Source organism: the organism of the source record quoted next, unplaced genomic scaffold (genome assembly GCF_019419815.1).
Source record: "Pyrus x bretschneideri cultivar Hongxiangsu unplaced genomic scaffold, Pyrus_bretschneideri_v1 Contig7, whole genome shotgun sequence".
Taxonomy (NCBI): domain Eukaryota; kingdom Viridiplantae; phylum Streptophyta; class Magnoliopsida; order Rosales; family Rosaceae; genus Pyrus; species Pyrus x bretschneideri.
Genome location: NW_025999809.1, coordinates 2810185 through 2824598, shown reverse-complemented (window position 1 = coordinate 2824598; position 14414 = coordinate 2810185). Strand labels below are relative to the sequence as shown.

Below are 14414 nucleotides of genomic sequence, written 5' to 3'. Positions count from 1 at the left end.
ATTTCATCAACTTCAATTTTTGAAAAACTTCTTTTTGCAGAAGCAACTATAACTTGTATGGCTAACAAAATTCTACACACAAGACTCAATGACTCAAAAGTTTGTAAACTTCTTATTTGAACAAACACAAAGTTTGTAATATTAATTTTTATATAAACACTTATACAATAAAAAAATGAAGCCCCTCAAAAGTGGAGGCCTTAAGTGACCCGTCTACCTTGGCTACCCTAAAAGGGGAATCCTATCAACTTATTCCGACCTAGGATAATAAGCTCATGAGCTTAGTCTTACTTCACCGTCAAGAAACAAAAGAAGATTTTCATCTCCAAATTTAACTCAGATGTAGCTCGTTTCTTTTTGAATGTAAGTAGAATCAAACCAAAATACCTAACAAACATTAGCTTTTCCTAAAAAATAGGTGATCCAGCTGCACTTTCTATTACGACTACTTTGATGATGGTGGGCCCTGATTTTGATATTTATAACAGGTAGAAGGTAAGAGTAAAATATTTTCTGTTTAGAAAAGCAAAAATATAAAACAAAATTAAAATAAAGGAGCTCAAAGAAAGGGAAGAAAAAAGGCAAGCTGAAAGCCCTACCGTTGGATTGTGGATTGAGAAATTTTATTTGAATCCTTGTAACTTCTTTCTACACCTAACTTATTCTTTACATTCATGTTATTTTTAATTAAAGAATTAATATCTTTTTAAACTCAAATTTATTACCTAGACTAACCTCCCAAACCCATTTCAAATGTGAATTTATCTTTGCACCCATTTAAAAAACAAAATCCCAAACTGAAATTTTATTGAAGTTTGTATTTGTGCACCAGGGGAGACAGATCTCCAATGTGTTCATGAGAAGTTTGAATCTGTTGAGGAGTATGTTAGAATATTTGAACCGCTTTTGTTTAAAGAATGTCGGCACAACTTTACAGCACCTAGAAGAAATTAACATAGGGTGTGTTCTAAAGATGCTCATATAATTGTTCGTGTAAGAAGCATTGAAAGGAGAAGGAGAGAGAGAGAGAGAGAGAGAGATGTTCCACGTCCAATTTGTTTCCTCCTACTTTAGTCTAGTGTTACATCTGGGTACAGATTTTAGAAATAATGAAAATAAAAAAGGCTAACCATGTATTTAGGGTTGGTCGATGGCCAGTATAGCTTATAGTACCTGTGTTTTTTTCGTGGCTCTATGATTATGTGAATTGACTAAAGTGTAACTTTTGGTGGTTAGGGTGGTATGATGTAATAGTCCTTCAAGTTGGTGAATGCAAGTAGGACATTGAAAGAGGGGATGTGGCGACTCTCTCAACTCCACAACCTAGATCAGGTCTGATAGTCTCTGAGAATCATTTTCTATATATCCATGTCAAGGGTCAATAAATTCAAGAAGCTTATAATTACCATCATGATAATCCATGTCATTGAAGGATTAAAACTTCAAAATCATCATCCATCGATAAAAAAAAAACTTGTCTTTCTCTACAAGCGTTATTAGGATTTTAGCTAGAACGAACGTATGATAAAAAGGAGTGATAGTAGAGTTTAATTTTAGTATGTGGGTTTATTGAGAAATTTTTAGTTTTATTATTAATTTCATTTTATACTGGATTGTAATTGTACAAAAAGATAAAAAAGACAATTAACATTTAAAATACAAGTTAGATGTGAAAAAAAAGGTACATAAGTTCAAATACAACTTCTCTTGTGGATTTCCTTGTCCTCTACTTGTGTTCCGTTACCAGACAATCCAATTCGATTCGATTCACATCATCTCTCAAATCAATCATTGCTTTAGTGTTGTCATTTATTTTTGTTACAAATAATATTTTTTTAACAAATAATATTATTTATATTAAGAGAGTGAAAAAGTAAACAAAGACTGATAATGACTAATAATAATGTGATTCAAATTTATCTTTAACGAAAATTAAATTTAAGACCACTCGAACTTACAAGTAAAGATAAATACCATAAGATCGTAGTAATAATTTGCCTATCATTGCTTTAGTTTAAGGCTTCTTCTTTTCTTAATACAAGATTGATTTGAGCTAATACACGTCCTACACGCTTACAGGGACAGGGACTCTGATATTTACACAAACAAATCCCAGTTAAATTATTAAAAAATTCTGCTAAACATGCTTTTGATTTGATTTACCTTTTTATTGGTCTTGTCCATTACGTAATAATGGCATTAATTGAAGATTTGAAAGTGGGAAATATTCAAGAGCTGAGCTGGGTTGGTGCTGTTGTGCTGTCCTCTGCTGAGACTGCAGGCCAATCGTTATGAAGTTCTTTTAATTTTTTACCAAATCTTTATTTTTAGCAAATTCTTTAAGTTTTTTTCTTTATATTTCTTTTGGTTTGTTAAACTTAAACCTACACGGCCTTGGTTCAGCTGGTTCTCTCCCCTCAAAACCCCACTGGTTCTTCTCACATGCTCTTCTCTAAGAAAACAGAGCATCGTGCTCATTGGCTTTCTTTCATTTTCATTCGAACGATATTCCAATCTAATCAGTATTATAAATTGATAGTTCATACATGAGGAATATTGTTCTAATCAACTTAGTTACGTAAAACACGCGTTTAGAGGATGATGGAACATGTAGCAGAAAGCTGAGCAGGGAGGGGGTGACGTGCAGGGCGAGGAGAGAGGGAAGGGGGCAGGTGTCCAACAGCCACCGCTCTGTCCCGAAGGCTGCTTTACGAATTAGAATTGCTTTATTTTTTATTTTTGCAATAACCCTGCGTTTCGTTTTCGTGGAAATTATAAAAAAAAAAAAGTGAAAATATCATCTGCAAAGAGTCAAAGTCTCGAACTCCTGACGGTGTCGTGTCATTCGAAGACGGACGCACACAACAGTACAGACCCACTATCAATCAAACGCCTATATTTCAGGTAAAAACCTTAATCACCTATTGTTGTTGTCTTTTGGTTTTTGCTCATGTTCTTCCTTTGTGTCTGATTTTTGTCTTGTTTTCTGCAATGGGATCACTTTGTCGCTAGGATTGCTGAACTGGGTGATCAAAAACTGGTTCGATTCGTTGATATTTGATCTGGTTTTTTGTTTTTTGATTGGATTGGTTGGTTTTTCCTGAGATTTTGTGAAAAGGGTTGCAATTGGTTTTTATTTTTGAGTGGAAAAATGAGTGGAGCTGTTCTTGTTGCCGTTGCTGCTGCAATTGGTAACCTGTTGCAGGGATGGGACAACGCTACTATCGCAGGTAAATCTCTCTTTGAGTATCTACAACTTATGCCTGTCTTTTTTCAACATTTGAAAGTTGATGCTTTTAAGATTGGGAGAAATAGTCGCTTAGATGCTTCAAAGATTGGCCTTTTTAGCTTTGTTTTGATTGCTAATCGAGTTCAGTTCATCGGTCTATCCCCGAAATTTACTTCAACGGCAGTCCTTGATTCGTTTTTTCTTCCAGTAGTATTGGTTTTAAGTTAAGCTTATGCGATTTCGGAGCTTGATTGAGTGAACGTTTTGGTTTTTCTTGCAGGTTCTGTTTTGTACATAAAGAGGGAATTCAACTTGGAAAGCGAACCAGCTATGGAAGGGCTGATCGTGGCCATGTCGCTTATAGGGGCAACTGTGGTTACATTTTGTTCTGGAGCTGTAGCAGACTGGCTAGGCCGCCGTCCTACGCTGATAGTCTCTTCTGTCCTTTACTTTCTTAGTGGTCTTGTAATGCTGTGGTCTCCCAATGTTTATATCCTTCTCTTGGCACGGCTTTTAGATGGATTTGGAATCGGTTTGGCGGTTACCTTGGTTCCGCTTTATATATCTGAGACAGCCCCGCCTGAAATAAGGGGATCGTTGAATACCCTTCCGCAGTTTCTTGGCTCGGGTGGGATGTTCTTGTCATATTGCATGGTTTTTGGGATGTCGTTGACAGAGTCCGCAAGTTGGAGGTTGATGCTTGGGATTCTCTCTTTTCCTTCTCTTGTTTATTTTATATTGACTGTGTTCTTCTTGCCCGAGTCTCCACGATGGCTTGTGAGTAAGGGACGGATGCTTGAGGCTAAGCAAGTTTTGCTGAGGCTACGTGGCAGAGAAGATGTCGCTGGTTAGTCATTTTGTTCTGATTATCTTCGATTATTTGTTGTGATACTTTGTTTCTAATTAATTTGCATTGATAGTAAGTTTTCAGCAATTCATTTCTAGATCAACATAGAAAGATAGCTTTCTGAAACTAAATTGGAGAACCGGTTTCAAAGGCAAGTTTTGGGTAATTGGAGCCGTCATACTTAAAACCCTACCTTGTCACTTTGTGTATTTTTGTGAAGCAGAAGTCCTTTCTGCTTTCTTTTTTAGCTCTTAACACTGTGAAACCCTTTTCGAGTTGGCATAAAGGTGGTACTTTTTCTTTCTTACTTCAGATTGCACAATCTGGTGTGGTAGCCATTACAGTAGGAAAGTACATGCTATTTGCTTCTGCTATATAACTATTCCATATGCAATGCTGCATTGTTTGAATGGTATTTGATCCTTCTTTGGCCAACAGGTGAGATGGCTTTACTTGTTGAGGGTCTTGGAGTTGGGGGTGAAACGTATTTTGAGGAGTACATAATTGGCCCAGCAGACGACTCCGCTGATGACCACGATTTATCTCCTGAAAAGGATGAAATCAGATTGTATGGGCCTGAACAAGGACAATCCTGGGTTGCCAAACCTGTCACCAGGCAAAGCACTCTTGGACTTGTGTCTCGACATGCAAGCATGGTAAATCAAAGTGGGCTTGTTGATCCTCTGGTCTCGCTCTTTGGCAGTATACATGAGAAGCTCCCCGACACAGGAAGCAAGGGAAGTATGCTTTTTCCGCACTTTGGCAGCATGTTCAGCGTGGGAGGGAATCAGCCTAGACATGAAGAGTGGGACGAGGAGAGTGTTGCCAGAGAAGGAGAGGGTTATGCATCTGATGCAGCCGGTGGTGATTCTGATGACAATTTGCACAGTCCATTGATCTCGCGTCAGACAACAAGCATTGAAAAGAACGTGGGCCCACCTCCCCAGGGAAGCCTTGCTGGCATGAGAAACGGCAGTCTCACTGGTGGAGAGGGAGCTAGTAGCACCGATATTGGTGGCGGTTGGCAGCTGGCGTGGAAATGGTCTGAGAGAGAAGGCCAAGATGGACACAAGGAAGGAGGGTTTAAAAGAATTTATTTGCACCAGGAGGGTGTCCCTGCATCTCGCCATGGATCTATTGTTTCGATACCTGGTGGCGATGTACCGAATGACAGTGAGTTCATCCAGGCTGCTGCTTTGGTGAGCAAATCGGCTCTGTACTCACGTGAACTTATGAATCAGCATCCAGTTGGACCGGCAATGGTTAACCCAGCTGCAACTTCTGCAAAAGGGCCAAGTTGGAGTGATCTTTTTGAACCCGGAGTGAAGCATGCCTTGGCTGTTGGGGTGGGAATGCAGATACTTCAGCAGGTATTGAAAATTCGTTTACTGAGAAGTCTCTAATAATTTGCTCGTGTAACCTCAACTGGACCAGTGATGTTTGTTTTTTTCTTTTCCATGCAGTTTTCCGGTATAAGTGGGGTTCTCTACTACACGCCTCAAATTCTTGAGCAGGCGGGCGTTGGCATCCTTCTTTCGAACTTGGGCATTAGTTCAGCTTCTTCGTCTCTGCTTATCAGTGCAGTGACAACCTTGCTGATGCTTCCTAGTATAGCAATTGCCATGAGGCTCATGGATATAGCTGGCAGAAGGTAAATATATATTTTTTGGTTATATCTTGACATCTTTCTTGAATGGCTAACTGAACACGTACTGGTTTGTATTTGTTGTTTGAAGGATACGATTTCGTGATCCTCAAAATAAGATGTTGAACATCAGTTATGTTTCAGTTTTGTTATGTCAATGTTAAATTTATGTATCACGTTTTCTCATGTAACAATTTGGAACCATTCTTAATTCAGGAGCTTGCTGCTCGGCACAATCCCTGTCTTGATAGTGTCTCTTGTCATCCTAGTCCTCGGAAGCCTTGTGAATATGGGCAGTGTTGTAAATGCATCAGTTTCGACTGTCAGCGTTGTGCTCTACTTCTGTTTCTTTGTTATGGGGTTTGGTCCAATCCCCAACATACTCTGTGCAGAAATCTTCCCCACCAGAGTTCGAGGCCTCTGCATTGCCATCTGCGCCCTCACGTTTTGGATTGGCGACATCATTGTCACCTACTCACTTCCAGTGATGCTCAAATCTGTTGGCCTTGCTGGTGTCTTTGGCATGTATGCAGTTGTGTCCGTCATAGCGTTTATCTTCATTTTCTTGAAAGTTCCGGAGACCAAAGGTATGCCCCTTGAAGTGATTACCGAGTTTTTCTCTGTTGGTGCGAAGCAGGCTTCAGCTGCCAAGAACAATTAACTTGATCCATGTTGGGTTAAAAGTTTTGACGGCTGTTTTATCTTGCTACTTTTGCGTCGAATCTACATTTTCTTTACTTGTTTCGGAATTGGTACGGTTGATCCTTGTAGAAAGGATCATTGTATAATTATCCCTCATTTGTTATACTAGATAAAAATGATAGGAGTTGTGTTTACAATTTGTTCCGAACGAAAATTGTGCTTTAACCTTCATATGAAAGGTGATTGCTTTACTATTTTACTTGTCGAAATTTTACGTGTGCTTCGAATTGAATGAAAATTGTGCTTTTCTACATCTTCCTCTCCCTATTGGAGCTCCAAAATCTGGAATCCATGAGTTCGAAACCAACTTCATTTGCGACGCCTCTCTTCCACAACCACAATGCACGACTAGACGGGCACGAAGAGTTGCACTGCAGCGACCTATCAACACAACTCACATGGAATCCGTGACAACAATATGGCAACACCCCTGTGACATCTCCGTCCACAAATTCCATCAAGCAGATCGCACATTCTGCGAGTCTTGCATCAACTGCCGCTTCGAGTGGAGACGATCGGAGGTTTTCCGGTGAAAAGCATTTAACAACCAGCTAGAACCTTTAATCACCAACTGTGAGTTCAAACATCCAAATCCAACTCTGTAGTATCCAACTTTAGAGCATTACTCAAGAAACGGTGTTTTCCATGCTCGTTTATTTTAGAGCAAAAAAAGAAAAGTGCGGAAATCACTTCGCTTCTGAAGCCATGCATTAAAGATGTCACAAGAGAGGCTAACTACACTGATATATGTAGGGCAGGCAACACATGTGCTGAAAACACGTCGTTACGCAGTTCTCAATTTTTATGTGAATACAAAATGCAACACAAACACAACAAACACCTCCTTCCTCCTACTACATTTGTATACAAAACCACCTAATCTTTTTGGTACCGGGCCGCTCTTAGTCTAGAGATATTTCTTATCTTGGAATGGTGCTGACAAGTCTGGCACCAACCCGGTCGAGTCTACTCACACTCGCTGCGGCCTTCAACTTTCCCTCCTTTAGAAAGGCCGCCACCATTTTTTCTCCGATCACCTTTCCCTTCTCGGGATCATCCGTGACCGCCACGGCAGTGGGACCTGCCCCGCTAATGGTACACCCGAATGCCCCGGCCTCGATTGCTGCCTTTTTTACAGCGTCCATACCGGGAATCAGCGGGGCTCGCCGCGGCTCCACGATCTTATCGCTCGACAAAGCCCTGCCGAGCCCGGGCAAGTCCCCCTGCAACACTGCCGCAACAAGGGCCCCGGCCTGGCTCGAATTCCAGACATGATGGGCCATCCCCACCTCCGCAGGCAGCGCCGCCCTCATCTTCTTCGTCGGAGCTTCAAACTCCGGCGTAGCCAACACAAAAAACAATTCTTTACCATCTGGAAAGATCAGCGGAATCAAATCCAACGGTTCATAGCTCCGAATCAATACGAACCCGCCCATAATAGCCGGAGCTATGTTATCAGCGTGGTAACCGGAAACCTTCTCCTCCGATTTCAGCCCCGCGATCACCAATTCCTCTATACCCAATTTCCCGCCAAAAATCTCGTTGACCGCAACAGCCGCGGCGGCCGCGCTCGCCGCACTGGATCCGAGCCCCGAGCCTAAAGGCAAGCCCTTTTCCAGAGTGAGCGAAAGACCCACCGATCGGACTCCGAGCATCTTCATGACTTCGATGGCGGCGATTCCGGCGCAGTTCCAGAGAGGGTTCTTGCTGAGCTTCTTGGAGTTGTGGTCACCGGAGATCTCGGAAATGGAGATCTCGCCCGGCGATACCTGGGGGTCGAGGGTGAGAGAGACGAAGTCGCCGAGGCCGTCGACTGCGCAGCCCAAGAAGTCGAATCCGGGGCCGAGATTGGCGACGGTGGCGGGAGCGAAGGCCTTGACGGAGGTGAAGACGGGTTCGGGCTCGGTGGAGGTGAGGGGGGGTCTGGAGGGGAGGGAGAGGTTGCAGCGGAGGTGGAGGGGTTTGGGCTTCGATGATGGTGATGGGATTGCGGCGAAGAGCTTGAACGGAGATTGGTGGCAGATCGCCATTGGTGGACGGACTGAGCAGCTGAGGCCTGAGGGTCTGTGAGGGGTTTTAGGATGGAGAAAAATGCTTGTTTGGCAATGGTGGGGACTTTTGGGGTTTTTGAAGAAATGTTAGAGCAACTCCACCCCTATCTACTTTGCGCCAGCACCCAGCCTATTTATCCACTTAATTGAACAGTAATAGACCCAATGAACAGTAATAGGCCAAAGCATCTCCATCCAAAAAAAAAATGTGCTGGCACCCAGTCTAAAAGTGCGCTGGCACAAACGATCTCCACCCTTACAAAATGCGCTGGCACCCAGTACATTTAAAATATTAAATAATTTTTTTATAAAATAATAAAAAAAAATAGTTTTAATTTCGGATAGGATTTTTAACCAATCTCGTCACGCCACGTGTCATTATCCGAACGTACTATTTTTTGAATAGATTTCCGCTAAGATTTTCAACCAATCCCGACAACCCACGTGTCACTTCCTGTTTACAATAATTTAAGCAAGATTTCGATAAGATTTTTAACCAATCTCGTCACGCCACGTGTCATTATCCGAACATACTATTTTTTGAATAGATTTCTGCTAAGATTTTCAACCAATCACGTAGTGCCACGTGGCATTGTCCAGAACCTCATCTTTTCTTTTTTTTTGTCCGTATAAACCCTACATCCCTACATCCATCCTCACACTAAACTCAATCCTTTTTTTTAGCTCAGAATTCTTCTTTATCGTTTTCAAATCTTGAGTTCTTACACTGTCTTCTTCAAGGAGAGCGTATAAACAGTTGCAAGAGCAGCAAAAAAGGTTGTTGGCACAACAGGAAGAATTGGTCAATCTTGACCAAGGTGGAGGTGGAGATGAGGCCTTCGCAATGGAGGAGGATAAGGATGATCACCATACAAGGCGGAGGGCCTCACATTCCCGCTGTATCGTGGAAGCTATGGGTCAGATAGCCAAACCCGAACGTGCGGCAAACATCGATAGAAGAAGGGAAAGACGAGGTAAAGATCTCTTCGAAGATTATTTTATTCCCAACAACGTTTTCCCTGATCATGTTTTTAGACGTCGTTTTAGAATGCAACGAAGTTTGTTCGCTAAAATCATGAGTGATGTTTGCAACCATGATCCATATTTTGTGCAAAAAGAGGATATTTTTCATGTTCTAGGTCTTCTTCCTGAGCAAAAAATTACGGCTGCCTTGCGAATGCTTGCATATGGAGCATCTGCAGATCAAGTGGATGAGATCGCAAGGGTGGGAAAAACAACAGTTCTGGAGTCCCTGATGCAGTTTTGCTCTGCAATTGAAGCCCTCTACACCAATGAGTACCTTTGGCAACCCACAACAAGGGACATGCGAAGGCTTCTGAGGAAGGGTGAGATGCGAGGCTTCCCTGACATGATTGGAAGCATCGACTGCATGCACTGGACATGGAAAAACTGTCCAAGTGCATGACAATGAGCTTATGGCGACAGAAAAAGAGCCAAAAGTATCATTCTGGAAGCGGTGGCTTCTTTTGATACATGGATTTGACATGCTTTTTTTGGTGTTCCAGGAGCTCAGAATGACCTAAATGTCCTTACCCAATCTCCAGTGTTTGACGAACTGCTACAAGGGCGTGGGCCGAGATGCACATATTGGGTTAATGGTAATAAATACGAGGGACCATACTACCTTGCAGATGGTATTTACCCAAGATGGTCAACATTTGTCAAAACAGTGCCACACCCGCAGAGTGAAAAAGAGAAACACTTCGCAAAGTGTCAAGAAGGGTGTAGGAAGGATGTCGAGCGTTGTTTTGGTATCCTGCAAGCTCGTTGGGCCATTGTCAGGGCTGCAGCTAGAATGTTTGATGTCGAGGCTCTTCGATCCATCATGATGACGTGTATTATTCTCCACAACATGATTGTTGAAGACGAGTATGATTATGATGCCGTCGATGAATACGAACCGGATTTGATGAACAACTCAAGAACACAAATCTACTATGCTCGTGATCGGACCGAAGATCCCGTGCAACACGAGCCGTTGGAACGGGATGGACATTACAATGAATTGATCGTTCAACGATACACTTCATTGCAAGAGCCATACTGGCACATAGCCCGCCAGAATGACTTGATTGACCATCAGTGGAGATTGCACGAAGGCGAAGATAATTAAAATAAGGCTTGTGGTTGAAGAATAAAGTGTATTGTTTTTTAAGTAATCTTATTTAGTGTGTTTGTTTTTTTTTTTTTAAGTTTAAATGGTGAGGTTATGTAATTTTATTTGGTGTTTTAAGTTTAAATGGTGAGGTTATGTAATTTTAAGTTTAAATGGTGTTTTATGTAATTTTATTTGGTGTTTTAAGTTTAAATGGTTTTTTTTTTTTAAGTTTAAAAGGTGAGGTTATGTAATTTTAAGTTTAAATTAAATAAAGTTTTAAAAGTAAATAAGAAATTACATAAGAAATTAAATAAAGTTCTAAAAGTAAATAAGAAATTACATATGAAATTAAATAAAGTTTTAAAAGTAAATAAGAAATTACATAAGAAATTAAATAAAGTAGTACAAATAAATGCGAAATTATACAAAGTCTGTGGAGTTAGGATATGTGGTGCTAGGATCTTGGTTGCTAGGATTTCTGTAGCTGGAACCCCCTTGACTTGTTTCGGCATCTCTTGCACGCCTCCTTCGCACGACATCTCTTTTTTCTGATGTCCAAAAATATTTTGAATTCAGAGACAGTCCTACTAGAGACTTGTTCATAGTGTCACGATCTGTTTGAGCCATCCTTTCTTCTCTAAGCATCTCATTCTCTCGATGAAGTGCTTCTCTAATCATCTCGTTCTTTCGATTAACTATTTCTCTTTGTCTCTCAGCCGCCGCATCACGAGCCTCAGTAGCTGCAATAATTGCTACCATAGCAGCAGCTTTTTCCTCATCTCTAGTCTTTTCCCATGCCATGTTCAGTTCACATTGACGAGTAAGTTCCTCCATATATTTAGTGTAGTCATTTTTGGAAGAACTACTTTTTTTCTTTGATGCCTTTTTACCTTAAGGCCTGAGGGATTGACGAGTCGGTTGGGTCTCTGGCACTTGTTCAGGCGTCCCTTCCGTGTCTTCAAATGTGTTGGCTTCTTGTTCGGCTATGTCTACTTCTGGCGAACTGTGTAGACCCATACCGTGCATGACAACTTCTGGACCGGTTGCCACAATTTTGTATCTAGGGCAATCTTTGACAATTTGCCAACATTCCCATTTGTTGAATGATTTGTTATGGTTCTTTGCATTGTAGAATGCTTGTGCTTGTAGTGTCTATAAAAATGTGGGATAAGATAGTATTAAAAAATACGGGTATAACACAAATAAATAAATTAAAATATTGATGGACGTGGAATGCATATAAATTACATAAGAAATTACATAAAATATTGATGGGCGTGGAATGCATATTACATAAAAATTACATAAGAAATTAAATAAATTAAAATATTGATGTGGGTGGAATGCATATAAATAAATAAAAATATTGTTACCTCATCCGCTAAACTTGTCCCACTACGCAGATTACCAGAAGCATGAGAGAGAGCGTTTTTCCAACAAGTAAAGGATGCGTTGAGTTTTTTCCAACGACCTTGAAGACCTTGACTAGATCTGGCATTTTTTCCATGTACATCTTTTCCATGTACATCGCAAAACGATTTCGTAATTTTACTCCACATTTCTCGCTTATCCATCTCATTACCCGTAATCGGGTCATGAGTAGTGCGAACCCAACATTCACACAACGTAACATCTTCACTGAGCTTCCACAAAGTCATTTTTTTCTCTCAAAGTGTACAAAATATTCAAATGTAGAAAGTGTAGAAAGTGTAGAAAATATTGAAATGTGGTGTAAGGTGGAAGATGAGGGTTAATAATTTATAGAAAAAAAATTAATTTTTTAAAATTTTTCTGTATTTTTAAAAATTTTTTTGGCAATTTTTAATTAATTTTTAATAAATTTTAATGTTGTAATTAATCTGGACTGTTGGATTTGAAAAATAATCAAATCCAACAGCCAACACGCTGCCACGTGGCCAACGGTCAAATTTCTGACCGTTGGGCCTTTTTTTTTTAAATTTTTGGTAAAAAAACGTGGACCGTTGATCTGTGATCGGACGGTCCAATTTAAAATTTAAATTTAAAATTTTTTTACCGTTGGAAATCCAACGGCCTACAAAAACTAGCCGTTGGAAATCCAACGGCTCTGAGGAGGGCCACGTAGCCCTCAGCCGGATGAATGCAAGTTGCCCTGCACGCGTGCCCCACCGCCTGCAAAGCCTATCGGCTACTCGCCTGGACTCCCGCGTGTTGTGCACGCGCCAGCAAATGGACTGGCTTCTGGGTCCGTCCGAAATAGGCTGGGCTGCTGCCTGGCTTGGGCTGGGTGCCAGCCTGTTTCTTGGGCTGGAGGTGATGGACAGAGTCCCGGTCCATTTGCTTCACTTGGTGCCGGTCATTTTCCTTGGGCTGGAACTGCTCTTAATGGGCTGGGCCGGGGGTTTTTGGTATTGGCATAACCACTGTCAAGAGAAATTGAAAAGGTAACTTCATTTATTAATTTTTTTTCGTACTTAAACATTAATCATTTTACCACTTTTATATTTTGGAAATATTTTTATTCACGATCATAATTATGATGTATATTCACCATATATCTAATTATTTTTTAATGTGTTCTTTTAATTAACTCTAGTTAACTTTTACATTAAATATTACTTTTTTAATTTTGAAAAAAATTAACCAAGATAAAGTGAAAAGAGACGTAACAGATAATTGACACATACTATGACTGTTCACTTTTATTTTAATTGATGACGTGGTAGGGTGTCTAGTAAAGAAAAACTGTACAAATATTATCGTAAATGCATTAATGTCACGTATGTACATTGTTTGTGACAATATAATATCGAGGTAGGCTTATTAATTGATTTGCCCTTTAAAACTATCATTTAGTCTCACTTTAACCTTTAAAGTTGGTTTTTTATCTTACTTTGTCCTATGAAACTGTAATTCTCGTCTTATTTAATCTCAGTTTACCCTACTTTTGTTCATTTTGTCAAATAAATGTTGAATTAAAGGGTAGTTCAGAAATTTTATTTTTGACACAACTCTTTGCCTAAAATTTGCCAGCTAAAACAATCCCAATTCCATCTCTGATAACTCTAATTCAGCCTCTGTCTGTCTCTCTTACAGATTGATTCAGAGCTGTTGCAATCATTAGATTCAATGAGGGGCTTGAATTAGATTTTGAAACACAACTCATTATTTGTTTTTGAAACACAACCCATTATTTGTTTTTGCAACAGCTGTAGCTACAGTTCCACACCAATTCACAAGAAAGACAGACAAGGCTTTGAATTAGGGTTCGACAATGGAATTGGGATTGTTAGCAACCAAGTTGGAGGCAAAGAGTTGTATTAAAAACAAAATGTCCATACTACCCCTTAATTTAACGTTGATTTGACGGAATGGACGGAAATGAGATAAACTGAGACTAAATGAGACGATTATCACTTTCATGGGGCAAAATGAGACAAAAACTGTTTCAGGAGGTAAAGTGAGACTAAATGATAAATTTAGGAGGTAAATCAATTAATAAACCTATCAATATATACATTTTTTTCAATAATGAACATCGATATGTATATGGCATGTTGTTTAATATCTTAGTGGATCAGGTGTTTGGTTCATGATATATAACTATCCATGCATCCTGGGTTCAAAACTTCCCCTTCCCTAAATTATTGTAATAATTTCGAACCCCTCCCCTCCCCCTTCCCATGATAATAAGAAAAAAAAAATATGTATATGTAAATTAACAATAGCATATCGACTATCCATTTCATAACCAGATACACCAAATAAATGATAGCAATATATATAACTCTCGAAAAATTGAAATGACAGTTCATTACCAAACAAAATGAGATGACATATTA

At 40.0% G+C, this 14414-nt stretch overlaps 2 protein-coding genes across 2 annotated transcripts; one reads left to right on the top strand and one right to left on the bottom strand.

Annotated features, from left to right (window-relative positions):
- Window positions 1-2444: 2444 nt before the first annotated feature.
- LOC103932878 (monosaccharide-sensing protein 2) lies at window positions 2445-6674 on the top strand. The gene is made up of 6 exons (XM_009342525.3): window positions 2445-2904; window positions 3013-3230; window positions 3510-4076; window positions 4515-5446; window positions 5540-5727; window positions 5938-6674. The coding sequence occupies exons 2-6, from the start codon at window positions 3152-3154 to the stop codon at window positions 6380-6382; spliced, it is 2211 nt and encodes a 736-aa protein (XP_009340800.2). The 5' UTR covers window positions 2445-2904; window positions 3013-3151; the 3' UTR covers window positions 6383-6674.
- A 427-nt stretch (window positions 6675-7101) lies between these two features.
- LOC103932880 (homoserine kinase-like) lies at window positions 7102-8524 on the bottom strand. Its single transcript, XM_009342526.3, has one exon. The coding sequence runs from the start codon at window positions 8451-8453 to the stop codon at window positions 7344-7346; it is 1110 nt and encodes a 369-aa protein (XP_009340801.2). The 5' UTR covers window positions 8454-8524; the 3' UTR covers window positions 7102-7343.
- Window positions 8525-14414: the final 5890 nt, after the last annotated feature.